Here is a 15,973-nt window from a genome sequence, read left to right on the forward strand (position 1 = left end):
ATATTTAAAATAAATCCGAACAGAGAAGATTATTCTTGTGACAGAGGTTGCTTGACTCAGAAAGCAACTTACAAAAATGAAGAGGCATGAAGATATTTTTCGTAATGTCCAACAACTAATATATATTATTTTGTTTTGCTGTATTCCGATGGAAAAAAACATTATGATCGTTTAAATGCGGATATAAAGACAATCTTTGATTTTTCCAGAAGCATGAAATTGGTACATAATATAGAATATTTTAATCAGAACAAATATACGACCGAAACAAAACAAAACAAATATTTTGGCAACAATGGTCGAGTGGGGTATGTCGTTTTCAACAGGGATTAGTAAAATATACCCCAGTTAAGCTCAGCCGGAATTGAACTGGAATTCTGGCTGGTTCCAGTTCGTACACGGGCTCCAGTGACACAACCGATTCTAACTAGAATCAGTTGTGTCACTGGAGCCGGAATACGAACTGGAACCAGCCAGAATTCCGGTTCATTTCCGGCTGAGCTTAACAGGGAAGAAGAAGCCAGCTGGCGGATCCTATCCTACACCCAGCAAAATTTACATTGAATTTCCATAAAAACGTCTTATGACTTTCAGACATAAGGATTTTTAATGGATTTTATAAATCTGTCTTATGATTTGGAGGGGAAATTTTCCAAATCCATCACTTATTATTTTCATAAGACAGTCTTATGAAATTTATGAAAATGTCCGAATGAACGCCATAGGTGCCCATTTATGAAAATTGCTGACATTTATAAGTAGAAAACATAGTAGAAATAATGATTTCCATAGAACAGTCTTATGAAATTCATTACAATGTTCGAATGAATGCCATAAGTTTTTTTTTATTTATGGATATTATTGTGCATTTATATAAAAAAAGAACATGGCTAACATTTCTCGAGCATTTTTAGTAGACAAAAAAACAAAAGTAAAAATCAACCTTGAGAGGATATTAGGTTTTACACCAACCGACATAACCCCACAAAATGAGCCGGATGAACTTCGTTTAACAATTCTCGGTGGTTTTTTTACATGGGAGTTACGTGAGTTTGAATGTAGCAGATGGGCACCCGTTGCACTCCAACTCACGCAACTGACAAAGTAAACAAATCACTGAGAATTGTCAAATATGAACGTCATTCCTCATGAGTTCATTCGTGTGGTCATCTTGTAGAACTCAATTCGGGACAAGTTAACCGCCAAGTATAGATCCCTTAGGAAGATTGAAGAGAAAACTCTCATTAAATATTAAAATTTGTACATAATGAGCAACGCTTCGTCAATATTTCTTGGGAAACTGGGCTTAGACAACTGGGAAACTGGACTTGACAACTGAATGATAATGATTGTTACTTCTCCAATGATTTTGATAATTATAAAATACACGTCAGACACTAATTATATGCTCAACTTATTTCATTTCAAATAATCGGATATCTTCTGTAAAAATCATAACCATGTAAACAGATTTAATGCTCACAGTAATTTATTCAATAACATAAAAACAATTTAAAATTGTTGCAATTTGACTGAAAATCTCACTTCTTTTGTTCCAAACAGCGTTAATCAAAAAGTGCTGAAACTATTAACTCCTGGTTTGTCGTCCAGGCCAGTACTGAATTCATAAGAAACAATTATGAACTTTTCACAAAAGTGACGTTTATGAAAAACAAAATACAATTTTATAGAATCAATAATAGATCTCATATGGGTTTCATGAGAAAAACTTATGAAATTCTTAAAGGCATATATTGGAGCGAAGTCATAAGACTGTTTTATGAAATACATTATTTGTACGTCTATGGAGTGCATGAATAAAGATCAATGAATTCATAAGCCTGCCTATGACATTCTAAAGTGTTCAATGACATCGTCATAAGGTTGGTTCATATGCCGAGACTTATGAAATTCTCAGATGCTTTTTGCTCAGTGTATAGGTTTCGCCTCAAACAAAAACCACATAAGGATGTGTCTGAGTGTAGCATGTAGTGTTGTCAGAATAATAAATGAAAACAGTATGGATTTGAATTTTTAACGATGTTCATGAGTTTTAGATAGGATTACTTTTTCCAAACATATTAACGTGCATGTTGCTTACTACCGGTTAAGTTTCAAGAAGACTAGAAACAAGTATGTGAAACTTTCAAATAACCATTCCAAGGAACACCAACAACGATGGCACTGGCAGAAATTGCGGATTTCATAGCGACTGTTTTCCATTTGCTTCATTGTTTATTAAAAATCAGCATATTTATTGGAAAAGTGTTGGTGGAGCTGATCGTTAATGGATCCTCTCTAATCTGGATTAGTCTTCAAACGATTGGGCGGTTTATGGTGGTACTCCACGAGGACTATGCATACTTCTTCGATGATATAAAAACTGCACTAAGCTCGACAGCAATGTTTTTCATCGAATGTCTGTCAGCGATTTGGAACGGAATCATTGGCGCAATTCTTTGCATTGCAGATGGCATTGTAATGGGATATAACGGCATCGCCGAATTGCTGTCGGGACGGCTACTCACAGTTCCGGTTTTTACATTCGAATTTTTAAAACGACTATTGATACTGATTGGGAATGGAGTCTGGTTTCTGGTCACATTGCCAGGACATTTCCTCAAAAATATCTGGATGCATTTAGATACAGCGCTGGCTTTAATTGGGAACTTCTCCAAAAATACTGGAAGCAATAGCTTGGAACTAATTAATAGACTTGCAGTATATCTGTCCAAAGATGTTCCACTTCAATCGGTTGCAGGCATTTTTATATTGTTCCTGGCTCTCATGAATCCAAAAAGTACAAAGAAAATAGTTCGGTTGTGCTTTCGAGTATCAATGTATTTCTACGTAAAGCTGCAGCCATATGGACGTGGCATCCGCAGAAAACTATTCCAGTGCAATCAGAAGGTCGTTCAACTTATCTACAGTATGTTCCTCGCAATTCTCGCCAGTTTTGTATACCTCCAAAGACGAACAACTCACATTTATGATACCGAAATTCGTCGTACGGTCACATTCATCCGTAACTTTTTTACGTTTTCCGACCGTCGACCAGTGCCACATCCAAGAGAGCACCTCAGTCGCATCGAGAATCGTGCGGATCACTCAGCTTCGGAAACATCACGCTCATCATCGGCTTCGTCTGATCAATCAACAGTCGAAGAGAGATCTCAACCTCCCTCTGCTCAACCCGCTGGCAAGAAGATACGGTACGGTTCGGTCAGCATCGGTCTTTGCATCATCTGCGAGGATAACGAGAAATCAGTAGTCCTTGTACCGTGCGGTCACCTGTGTTTGTGCAAGCGTTGTGCCGACCAATTGGGAAACTATGACCGTTACTGCCCTATTTGTAGGACACTAATTCACCGAAAAGTGGATGTCTACATTTGATTTAGTTATAATTTAAGAATAGAATTAATAGTTATAGAAAATGGCCAGGCTTGCCAAATAAATAATACCTACGTGTAGCAAATAAGAAGAGTTAATAAAAACATTTGTAATTTAAAATCAACACATTGTTCAAATTTCATGCGTGTTAGTTATGGTACTTATATTCTGATTAAAACTTGAGTGGTCCAAACCTTGTTTTCGGGCTAGAAAAATTATCCACGAGGGATGAGAACCGAAACAAAATTGATCCTGTGAACGAGTACTTCGAATATGTTTAACTTTGCAAAATAATTGATACAGTCAATTATTTATTGTATATATTTATGACCTCTCGTAAGTGTAATAGTAATTAGCATCCCTTAGTTAATAAATTGATAATTTTTCAGAATCTGCCAGCAACGAGAATACAAATGATCCCTCAGATGGATTTATCTATATCACAAATTAAGCTGTATGCCATCATTCGCAAATTGCATTTAACCAGATCAAAAGGAGTGGCCGGAACCCGACACAAGTAGGGACAACGGAATAAGTAGCATAGAATAATGGAAATGAGCACAAAGAACTCTAGTTTCAAAAAACAACACGAAGTGCAGATTATGCTGCGAAAATTAAAAAGAAAGCTCACGGTCCATACTGCAACAGATATTCTTTTAGACTTTCCGGCAACGGCAACAAACGGATAGTAGGTTTGGATACCCTAGTTAAAATTACATCCCGGCAGGCGCTCTGAAGCGTTGAAATTCCATACAGTTGAATTATTTTCACTTGTTTAGTAGTACCGTAGACATCGATTACAACATGAAGCGCTCCTTTGGTGTAGGGAATGTCTTGCGTACAAGGACCTTGATCCTCGCCATTTATAATAAAGTGCATCTCTGCTTTGTCGGTTTCGTTTGGTGTCGGAACAAAAACGATTCCAATGCGTGAGTTTGTGTCCGTAGGAAGAATATCTGCACTTGCACCGTCCTGTGAAATGGGTCGCAGTAAACTGCGGGGAAAGACACCGCGAGTAGTTTTAACATTTATACCATCGCCAAGTATGCTACTCTTTGACGCGGCATTTCCAACGGATCGTGTTATTGGGAAAACCCAGCTGGACCCAAGATTGGCAAGGTCCGGAAGAGCGTACTGCAGCGTGGAAGCAGGCTGTATATCCAATTGTGTTAAACCTGTTAATGTAAATGTCATAAATAATGAATAGTATTACTGATACACCTGCGAACCTACCAAGCCTCATATGTCCACTCCAACCACGTTCATTTTTCTCAATCTCCAACAGAAAAATCTCTCCTGGCTGCAGTGGTTTCTCGCTAAACGTGAGTGCATTTCCAAAACTAGCCTTTCGATATGCGACAGTGTTTTCGTCGAAAAGGATAATGTTTTGGCCGTGGTAGGGATGGAAACGCGATAGCATTTTTCTAGGGTACACCACGGTCATACTAATAACGCTCGCACAGGGTTTCACGACTGATTTTGCAAACCTAAAATGTCAGTATATATGTATTCGGAACCGTTCCGAATAGCTACTATCACACTATCGCCTTTCCAGGAATGCTTTCGTAGATATTTCGACCTTGTTTTGGTCCAAAACGCTTTGTTTGTGCGTATCGTTTCTTCCAGCAAACACAAAAAATGTCTTATTTTTCGCTGTTTACAAGTGTATTACGGTGCATCTACAGGACACAAATTTATCTCCCCAATTGAAAATTTAATGTATTTTCTATAAAAAAGGATTTTACGCCTCTGATGCAAAAATTCCGAACGTCAACAAAAACAATGTAATAAAACATGTCGGATTTCAAGGATAAAGTGACACATGCAGTGTTGTCAGAAATTTACAGCACATACCCAGTTAAGCTCAGCCGAAAATCAGCCGGACTGCTGGCTGGTTCTAACTCGTACTCCGGCTTCAGCGACAGAACCGATTCTAGTTAGAATCGGTTGTGTCACTGGAGCCGGATTACGAGCTGGAGTTCCGGTTCATTTCCGGCTGAACTTTACTGGGTAGGTTCCAGTCAAACCCATTCCGAGACTGCCCACTCCCTCTAAGAACGGTTGGTTTCAAAATCGTCCAATGAAGGACGTTCGTTGGACCAATTTGGACATCGTCCAAATAACCGTTCAACGAACGTCCATCGTTGGACCCGTGTTGAACGATTTTGAAACAATTTTTTGGACTTCTCAGTGGGCTGAGAAATCTAAAAAATTGTTTCAAAATCGTTCAACACGGGTCCAATGATGGACGTTCGTTGAACGGTTTTTTGTACGTAGTCCAAATTGGTCCAACGAACGTCCTTCATTAGACGATTTTGAAACCCTCTAAGAACGGTTGGTTTCAAAATCGCCCAATGAAGGACGTTCGTTGGACCAATTTGGACGACGTCCAAATAACCGTTCAACAAACGTCCATCGTTGGACCCGTGTTGAACGATTTTGAAACAATTTTTTGGACGTCTCAGTGGGAATCCATACTGAATCCACAGAGAACAGACGTCCATCTTCAGCATTCAACTTGTGTAAAAAACCCTAACGGTTTCTGAGTGGATCCAGTATGAATTCCACCAAAAATGCATCAACCGATAGACTCGGAATCGGTTGTTTTCTTTGAGCAAGATTTCATACTGAATCCATTCAGGATTTCGAACTGGTTTCGCATTGGATTGGACGGATAGTTGGGATAAGATGATGTGGCGGCGCTAGTGTTTATCGTATATTAATTCAAATGTTACACACGTTTTTTAATTGTTTTTGTTCGATAGAGGATGTCTGTTCTCTGTGCTGAATCCATTCAGGACTCCGAATCAAATTCTAAAGCTCTATACGCAAACGAAAAACTACCTAAAATTTAGTTCTTTTGACTCAATCTCGGAGTATCGTGGGCTATGTAAAATTGGGTAAACCGTGTTGAAAGTAGTTCCTATTTAACCACGGCAAAAATCACAACTCATTGATAGGTTTTTTTATACTTAACCTAGAATTTAATATACTAAAACTTAAGTTGAACTTACCTAATTTTGAGCATACCCAGAACAATCCCAAAGTACCTTACTCCTCGGAAGACCTCGACTGAGTCGTAACGGTTGCATCTCTCGTTTTGTTTCTTGCCAAACAAATTAAAAAGATAAACTACAGTGAAAGACTTAGGGGTTCTTTTGGATTCATAGCTTACATTTTAGGATCACATTGTTTTTATCTCGTCTAAGGCTTCGCGTAATCTAGGATTCATTTTTAAGGTTACTAAGCATTTCACTAACGCACAGTGCTTAAAAAAATTGCACTGCTCGCTCGTTCGTTTCATACTGGAATACGCCGCAGAACAGTATTCAACGCATCGAGAGCATTCAGCGTAAATTTGCGCGGTTTGCGCTGCGCCACCTGACTTGGAGCGATCCCTACAATTTCCCCGCAGATACGAAGATCGTTGCAACCTCGTTGGTCTTGAAACAGTGTCTTTGCGCCGTAATGTGGCCAAATCGTCCTTTGTCTCTTCTTTGGCGAATGACCTAAAAAGGTTAAAGCCACAAATAAAAAAAAGTCTTTTGTCTCTGATCGGTTATTGTCTCGCATCGACAGCCCCGATTTTCTCCCCAGTTTTTATGTTAATGTTAATACTACACCTATGTAGGATTGCGTTTAAGAAGTGTTTATTTTAAGCAGTGCTTAGTGTTAGCACAGATAACAGACGTTTAGACTAGAACAAAATTTCTTCAAAAACCTGTGTAAACTTTCAAATTGATAAACGTTGGAAATCCGTGTTTCACTAATGCCATCTGCGCAACAGTTTGCTACAAGTGTTTGACAGCTCCACTCTAACTGCATTGCATCGATCACTGCGCCATCTACAAACGTTTGCCAAACGTGTTTCAGACGTCTGACTTATTAGGAATTTCAGTGGCGGGTATTTATACACGATTTAAAACGAGCCTAAACGTCTGTTATCTGTGGTGTTAGTCTTTATATCATTTGGTTTGTTTGTTACTAATACCTAAAAGATAGAGGCACAGAAATCTCTAACGGCCAATTTCTTCACTGGATTAAAACCGGTTTTCGCTGGAAACCAGTTTTCAGGTTGCTGATGACCAATTAGCCGAAAACCGGTTTTCATCCAAGTGAAGAAATTGGCCGTAACGGTTTCGAAGGTAGTTGGGATATCCAAACTAGGTGCGCTACTGTCGTCATGTTTTTTGTGGCTGAGTTCGACAACGGTTAGTCCACAGATAACAGACGTTTAGGCTAGAACAAAATTTCTTCAAAAACCTGTGTAAACTTTCAAATTGATAAACGTTGGAAATCCGTGTTTCACTAATGCCATCTGCGCAACAGTTTGCTACAAGTGTTTGACAGCTCCACTCTAACTGCATTGTATCGATCACTGCGCCATCTACAAACGTTTCCCTAACGTGTTTCAGACGTCTGACTTATTAGGAATTTCAGTGGCGGGTATTTACACACGATTTAAAACGAGCCTAAACGTCTGTTATCTGTGGTTAGTCCTTTACCCAGTCAAACTAGTCCGGAACCGCTTCGGACTTCTAGCATGAATTCCAGCTCAAATGCATCAACCGATAGACTCGGAATCGGTTGTTTTCTTTGAGCAAGATTCCATACTGAATCCATTCAGGATTTCGAACCGATTCCGGAATGGATTTGACGGATAGTTGGGATAGGTTGGTGTGGCGGCGCTAGTGTTTATCGTATATTAATTCGAATGTTCACACACGTTTTTTAAATATATTTGTTCGATCATGGGTGTCTGTTCTCTGTGCTAACGGTTTCAAAGGTAGTTTGGATATGAAATAATGAATATGAAAATTTTGTTGGAAAAATGGAATCGTTCAAGGACACGGTAGTTAAATTATGAATAAACCGAAAATATTTTGAGATCGGTTGAAAGCTTTTTCGGCAATCGTAGTCCATGTTTGGGAAACATTAAGTTCTTGACGATCGGTCTCACGAACACTAATGCAGTTTCCTGATTGAAAACAATACCATTTACTTTTGCCGTCTTTGTTTATTATTTTCTACTAGCTTGTGAAGTAATTTTTGTGTCAGGTGGCGTGTACGTACATGATCCGTAGAAAAGTCTATGAGATAATAGCGTTTAAAGTTTGAATTATAAGCCACGCCTCCGTAAGGAAGCAAGATGAAAAATACTATAACTTTGCGTCCACTGCTCCGATCTCTATAAAAATTTGAGACAACATTCTTAAGAACCTGAACGATAGAAGAATAAAAAAAATCGGTTTTTTGGCCAACCTTAACGTATGTCCATGTCTACAAGCAAAAGGTCTGGCAGATGATTGTACCTATCACCAATACGCGGAAGAAATGTTTAATAGTGCATGTGATTTTTCCGTTTATTTACATCACCGATGGCAAAAGTGGAAGGAGCTGACGTCACTCCGTATGTTTTGATTAATTTTCGCCTACTGCCATTTTGGAACTCAATGACGTCATCACTGGTTTACCTTTTTTGCGTTACTAGACCTTTATCTGTCAGACCTTTTAATTTACGTCATTGAACGTATGGAACCACCCACCCTTTAAGAACGGTTGGTTTCAAAGTCGTCCAATGAAGGACGTTCGTTGGACCAATTTGGACATCGTCCAAATAACCGTTCAACGAACGTCCATCGTTGGACCCGTGTTGAATGATTTTGAAACAATTTTTTGGACGTCTCAGTGGGTTGTTTTGTTTTTCCGTGTACATCTAGGGGCAGATAACTTGTGATGCATTTTTAAAAATCAGCTAAATTAAATGCATTTCTTTCCATCAAAATAGAAATTCTAATGTATTTGGCGTTGCGTGCAATATATTTTGCGTTGCGTGTAAGACGTTAAAACCCTACAAAAAATTAGCCCTACATTCAACAAAACGTCGTACAAAGTGAATCAGCATAGAACGTTCGTTAAACACACTTTTCTGCGAGGGAGTGCAAAATTGATGCAAAAATGGAAATTAAATGCATTTTTTCTAATTTGATGCAAATTTGTTATACATTTCTAGAGTGATCTGCCCCTAGGCGTACATCAAAGACGACGCTTTCCCAGTAAAGTTCAATCGGAAATAAGCCAGAATTCCGGCTGGTTCCAGTTAGTATTCTGGCTCCACACGCAGAAAATTTAGCTTATTTAAACCAAAAATATGTGTTATTGAATTCAATCAATAGGGATCTTTACGGGTGTGCGGGTTAAGACATTTTCTGATGCAGATTGGTGCCGTGAGTTAATATCTCAATTCTTTTTCTATTTTTAAGCCCGAAACTATAGAAAAATCATTTTTTAGTTTGTCTCCTTTTAGGACAATAACACATCCAAACCCATGCGGCTTGCACGACTCTATAGGTTGCCTCATCAGATCTACCATAATTTGTAGATGAAATTTGAGATGGCAGGCTGCTAGCCGATTGCAAAGCACCAGATCATGCTGTGTGGGGTGCTGTCCCGGTTAACAATGAGGTGAACGAGATATTTGCAGATATGTCATTTAGTAGGACAACTGCCAGTTTGTTGACTGAATTTAATTTGGTTTTTTTAAATTTAAAAATCAGAAAAGAATAATTAAGGTTTAAAAATAATATGAGTACTCGTAAGGACACCCGCTATCAGTACATACGAAAAACTGACACAATTTTTCCAAATTAAACATGCCTATTATTGTTTATCACTTTAACCAACAAAATTATTAGTTTCACAATATTTTTTTATTAGAAAAACAATGTTTTTTGGCTTTCAATAAATACATTTTTAATTTCAATAATTTTCTTTTTTTTTAATAAAAAAAATTATTAGAAAGCAAATCGAAAATTTTTTTTATTGAAACAATAAATAAATTTTATTGAATTCAATAAATAAATTTATTGTCTCTCGACCAATAATTTTATTTATTGAATTTAATCCATATTTTTATTGAACCTACAAATCTTTTTTCTGCGTGCAGTGACACAACCGATTCTAGTTAGAACTTGTCCAGTTAAGCTCAGCCGGAAATGAACCGGAATTCTGGCTGGCTCCAGTTCGTATTCCGGCTCCAGCGACACAACCGATTTTAGCTAGAATCGGTTGTGTCACTGGAGCCCGAACCAGCCAAAATTCCGGCTGAACTAAAGTACTGGGCAGCTAAAATTCCGCCCACTGCCCTCTAAGAACGGTTGGTTTCAAAATCGTCCAATGATGGACGTTAGTTGGACCAATTTGGACATCGTCCAAATAACCGTTCAACGAACGTCCATCGTTGGACCCGTGTTGAACGATTTTGAAACAAATTTTTGGACGTCTCAGTGGGTGAGACGTCCAAAAAATTGTTTCAAAATCGTTCAACACGGGTCCAACGATGGACGCTCGTTTAACGGTTATTTGGACGTTGTCCAAATTGGTCCAACGAACGTCCTTCATTGGACGATTTTGAAACCAACCGTTCCCCAGTTAAACTCATTCCGGAACCGGTCCGGATTTCTGAATGGAGTCATTATGGATTCCAAATCAAATGCAACAACCGATTCCGACTCAGAATCGTTTGTTGCATTTGATTTGGAATCCATACTGACTCCATTCAAGATCCCACTGAGACGTCCAAAAATTGTTTCAAAATCGTTCAACACGGGTCCAATGATGGACGTTCGTTGAACGGTTATTTGGACGTTGTCCAAATTGGTCCAACGAACGTCCTTCATTGGACGATTTTGAAACCAACCGTTCTTAGAGGGATTCCAATCAAATTCCGAATGGTTTGACCGGGTCTTAGAGGGCGGCTGAGCTTCCCACTGAGAAGTCCAAAAAATTGTTTCAAAATCGTTCAACACGGGTCCAACGATGGACGTTCGTTGAACGGTTATTTGGACGATGTCCAAATTGGTCCAACGAACGTCCTTCGTTGGACGATTTTGAAACCAACCGTTCTTAGAGGGTTGATTGGGAATTATACACCGAGCAAAATTGACATTAAATTTCCATAAAAACGTCTTATGACTTTCAGACATAAGGATTTCAAATGGCATTTATAAGTCTGTCTTATGATTTGGAGGGGAAATTTTTCCAAATTCATCTCTTATTATTTTCATAAGACAGTCTTATGAAATTTATGAAAATGTCCGATTGAACGCCATAGGTGCCCATTTATGAAAATTGCTGATATTTATAAGCAGCAAATATAGTAGAAATCTCGACAAACATATGATTACGGCCTAAAAGCCAACTGTCAAAATCCACTTAAAATGGAAATTCCGGACAAACCGTTACTAGTCGAACACAGTTCACAACAGTTTATGAAAGAGAAAACTTTACTCTTTCGTTTACTACCAACATCTGTGATTGGCGTGTAACGGTTTGTCCGAAATTTCCATTCAAAGTGGATTTTGACAGTTGGCTTTTAGGCTGTAATCATATGTTTGTCGAGAAATAATGATTTTCATAGAACAGTCTTATGAAATTCATCACAATGTTCGAATGAATGCCATAAGTTTTTATTTATGGATATTATTGTGCATTTACATAAAAAATAGAACATGGCTGACGTTTCTCGATCGTTTTAGTAGACAAAAAATCAACAGTAAAACAACCTTGAGAGGATATTAGGTTTTACACCAACCGACATAACCTTACAAAATGAGCCGGGTGAACTTCGTTTGACAATGCTCGGTGGTTTGTTTACATGGGAGTTACGTGAGTTTGAATGTAACAGCTGGACACCAGTTGCACTCGAACTCACGCAACTGACAAAGTAAACAAACTACCGATAATTGTCACACATGAACGTCATTCATCATGAGTTCATTAGTGTGCTCATCTTGTAGAACTCAATTCGGGACAAATGAACCGCCAAGTGTAGATCCCTTGAGAAAATTGAAGAGAAAACTCTCATTAAATATTAAAATTTGTAAATTTGCAACGCTTCGTCAATATTTCCTGGGAAACTGGGCTTAGACAACTGGGAAACTGGACTTGACAACTGAAGAAAAATGAATGTTACTTCTCAAATGATTTGATAATTCTAGGACAATTTTTCAGAAGGGCGTTAAAGCAATTGCATGGTTTCGAGAAAATCAACAATGAAAATTTTCGGAACGAATTTAATTCCTAGTTTCCTACGCAACAAGCTGGACACTTCATTGAAAGGTTAAAACTAATATGATATGTGACGGATTCATAATAAATTTGTATATCCTTGAAAAAAATGTTTTGGCTTTGAAATATGAAAAAATGTGCATTACACACTTTTTAAATGTTGGTGTGTTTTGCGCCCTTCTTTACCGTCCCTTGACAATCAGCTGATGCTGCTGCGTCTTCTGACAACAGCCATGTTTTGAATTTGTTTTGCTGTTACGGCCTCAAGTGTTTTTTCAAATCGCGATAAGAAAAAGCGTTATTTTAGATATCCAAAAATAACGGAGAGCTAGTCGGTTATAATAAAAACCGTGATAACATTGGAAATAAATTGAAGGTAACCACATCATGTCAATTTCATGGTAAATGTTGAATTTGGAATTTCTAATATATTCCAGGTGAACGCGAACCAAACTTTGTATGGAAATAATCTTTCATTCACACCACAAATGGCACTAATTATACCTTTTATTCTACCAAACACAAATACCCATGTATTTTATTCAACCATGGGATGTGCAAAGATGTACGTTATTGCTTCGGGCTGCCTTGTTATCTACATTATTGCTACCGAAATTAGTTGCAACCTATTCTCGTTCGCAGTTTTTTATAGTTGTTTAGGAAGCTGCAAACTGATATCGTGGAAGATTAACCCACAGAGAACAGACATCCATGAACGAACAAAAATATTTTAAAAACGTGTGTAAACATTTGAATTAATATACTAAAAACACTCGCGCCGCCACACCAACCTATCCCAACTATCCGTCAAATCGATTCTGGAACCGGTTCGAAATCCTGGATGGATTCTGCATGGAAACTAGCTCAAAGAAAACAACTGATTCCGACTCTATCGGTTGACGCATTTGAGCTGGAATTCATGCTGGAAGTCCGAATCGGTTCCGAACTAGTTTGACTGGGTAGAGGAATAATCGCTGTCAATTCTGTCGCACTCAGCCACAAAAAAAAACATGACGACAGTAGCGCACCTGGTTTAGATATCCAAACTACTTTCGAAACCGTTAGAGATTTTACACAAGTTGAATGCTGAAGATGGACGTCTGTTCTCTGTGATTAACCGTTGATGACGGTACGGCCTGCGACCCATCTATAATGAACAATTTCATTGATTGCCAAAATCTTATCCGTCGAGGATTGCTTTTAGATGATGCATACGTGAATTTACTTGGGCAGCATGGTTCGGTCGAAATACATGCATTTCTTGTAATTGTCAAGAGTAACTACTACTTCAGCGACGTCGAGCTGTATCAGAATTGTTGCAACAGATTATTAAGGGAACTTTGACGGACAGTGTGGGTTGGTTTGCATATTCGATCGCAACATAAGAAGCTGTCAGAGTTGAAACCGAGACTCCTAGAAAACCGTCATCCTTATTCTTGTTCACGACGAACACGAGATTCGTTCGAATCTCGCATTCGTCCTAACCAAGAATAAGGGGGGCCCTATTCTCACAGTCACGTCACTTAGTGACTAGAGGGAAATTTTGTTCTAGTCACTAGGTGACGTGACTGTGAGAATAGGGCCCGGGTTCTTGTCACATAAATAAGTGGATCACAAGCTACCTTTCAAAATAAAATAAAGGATAACGACTACTTCATATATGATTCCAAATTTGTTCTTCAGTTTATTTCAATGTTCATACTATATTTTTGCTCGAAAACGTAAAACTATGTTCCGTGCTCTTCATTTGAAAGACATGAGTAAACCGGTTTCATGACCCATACAGTATGCCCGGTTTCAAAACCCTTTACAGATTACTTTCTGTAACGAGCAAGATATTGTGGCAGAACTTGGATTTGGATACAATACTGTGTCGTTTACGGATCATTCCATTAAACCTTTCGAATTCACTCATTCATTGTAGATGAACATTTATTGTTTAAAAACTATTGATGTGCTGATATTTATCGCCTCATTCGTACATTTCATTTGGTAAAAGGAAGCAGAGAAGCATTCTCACATGGTGAGCTGAAACCGTATAGTTCGAAAAGATAAAGGGTAATAATTTTTCTGGGAATATTAATGTTCATTATTGTTTTGTGTTTTTTATCATTTTCGTTTCAAATTCCATGCGATATTTTTATTCGAAAATTTTGCAGTAAATCAGTTCCTCAAACCGTTTCACGCTACTTTCCTCTTTTGTAGATGATATCATTGCATGATGCCTACGAATTTTTCCCATGAGAAACAGCGTCCCCGGGTCGAGCAAATTAAAGCCTTGGTATGCAATTTGAGATGTTGAAAACTTACTTCGAAAACGCTTTTAGAACCATCCGTAGCAAACAATACTGCATGTTGCACAAAATTTGTCGATGTGCACTTTTTAAAAGTTATTCGAATAAGTAAACGATCTTAACTTACTATAACAAATCGTGAAAACTGAAAAGAACATTACGAATAAAAATGATTTAAATGTAATAACACGTATGCATTCTACTTACATTTGAATGATCTTTCCGAGCGCATTAAGAAGATTAAACTAGCTGGCTAATCCAATCATTTGAGACAACCGATGAGTAGCATCTGTTTTATTTTGTTGCAGTTTTACCATTGCGTTAATAGATTAACTGCATTAACAGCGTTTTTGTTCGCTTATTGTCGTGCCAATTTAAGGGCTTAGCAGCACTACTTTTGTGACAAGGGGCTGTTGTCAACAGCCGCATCAACAGTATCGAACTAAAACCAGTCGGTAAAGCAGGGCGTACTGCAGGCAAAAATCTGATAAGGGTGTAATACACTGAATGTGTATTTTCGGGGTAATGATGTTCTATTAATAATAATTGCAGCCAATGTTGGGAAAAATGAGTTCAATGAGCTCTATCGAGCATCGGTAAGCACTTTTCTACTTTAAACATTTTCTGTGGACGTTGTAAGATGGAATTGATTATAGGGGGCTTACAAACAACTTTACTTTCCTCTAGAGTAAGTTGAAATAAGCCCTTTTTTAAAAATCATGGTAAAGCAGTCCAGATTACTTAAATCAAAATTCTTTTAAAGGATATGATAATTTAAGGTACTAGCTTTCATAAAATGCAGAAAACCGTTTTGTTTACATTTTGCTCATACGCCCTTCTGAAAAATCGTCCTAGAATTATAAAATACGCGCCAGACACTAATTATATGCACAATTTATTTCATTTCAAATAATCGGATATCTTCTGTTAAAATTATAGCCACGTAAACTGATTTGATGCTCACAGTAATTTATTGAATAACATAAAAAACAATTATTTAAAATTTTGTTGCAAAAATCTCACTTCTTTTGTTTCAAACAGCGGTAACCGAAAAGTTCTGGACTGAAACTATTAGCTCCTATGGTTGACCGTCCAAGCCAGTACTGACTTCATAAGAAACAATTATGAACTTTTCACAAAAGAGACGTTTATGAAAAACAAAATATAATTTTATAGAATCAATAACAGATCTCATATGGGTTCAATGAGAAAAAACTTAT

General features: G+C 37.8%; 1 protein-coding gene across 2 annotated transcripts; it reads right to left on the bottom strand.

The window, feature by feature from the left end:
• Window positions 1-3,688: 3,688 nt before the first annotated feature.
• On the bottom strand, window positions 3,689-5,184 carry LOC131682528 (neuralized-like protein 2). Of its 2 annotated transcripts, XM_058964065.1 has the most exons (3): window positions 4,932-5,184; window positions 4,624-4,877; window positions 3,689-4,565 (listed from the first exon to the last, which is right to left on the bottom strand). In XM_058964065.1, exons 2-3 carry the CDS (start codon window positions 4,832-4,834, stop codon window positions 4,018-4,020), a joined length of 759 nt encoding a protein of 252 aa, XP_058820048.1. In that variant the 5' UTR covers window positions 4,835-4,877; window positions 4,932-5,184; the 3' UTR covers window positions 3,689-4,017. The 2 variants fall into 2 exon arrangements, with proteins under 2 accessions (XP_058820048.1, XP_058820047.1); XM_058964064.1 differs by having other exon boundaries at window positions 4,624-5,184.
• Between the last annotated feature and the right edge of the window lie 10,789 nt (window positions 5,185-15,973).

Source organism: Topomyia yanbarensis, chromosome 2 (genome assembly GCF_030247195.1).
Source record: "Topomyia yanbarensis strain Yona2022 chromosome 2, ASM3024719v1, whole genome shotgun sequence".
Lineage (NCBI taxonomy): Eukaryota > Metazoa > Arthropoda > Insecta > Diptera > Culicidae > Topomyia > Topomyia yanbarensis.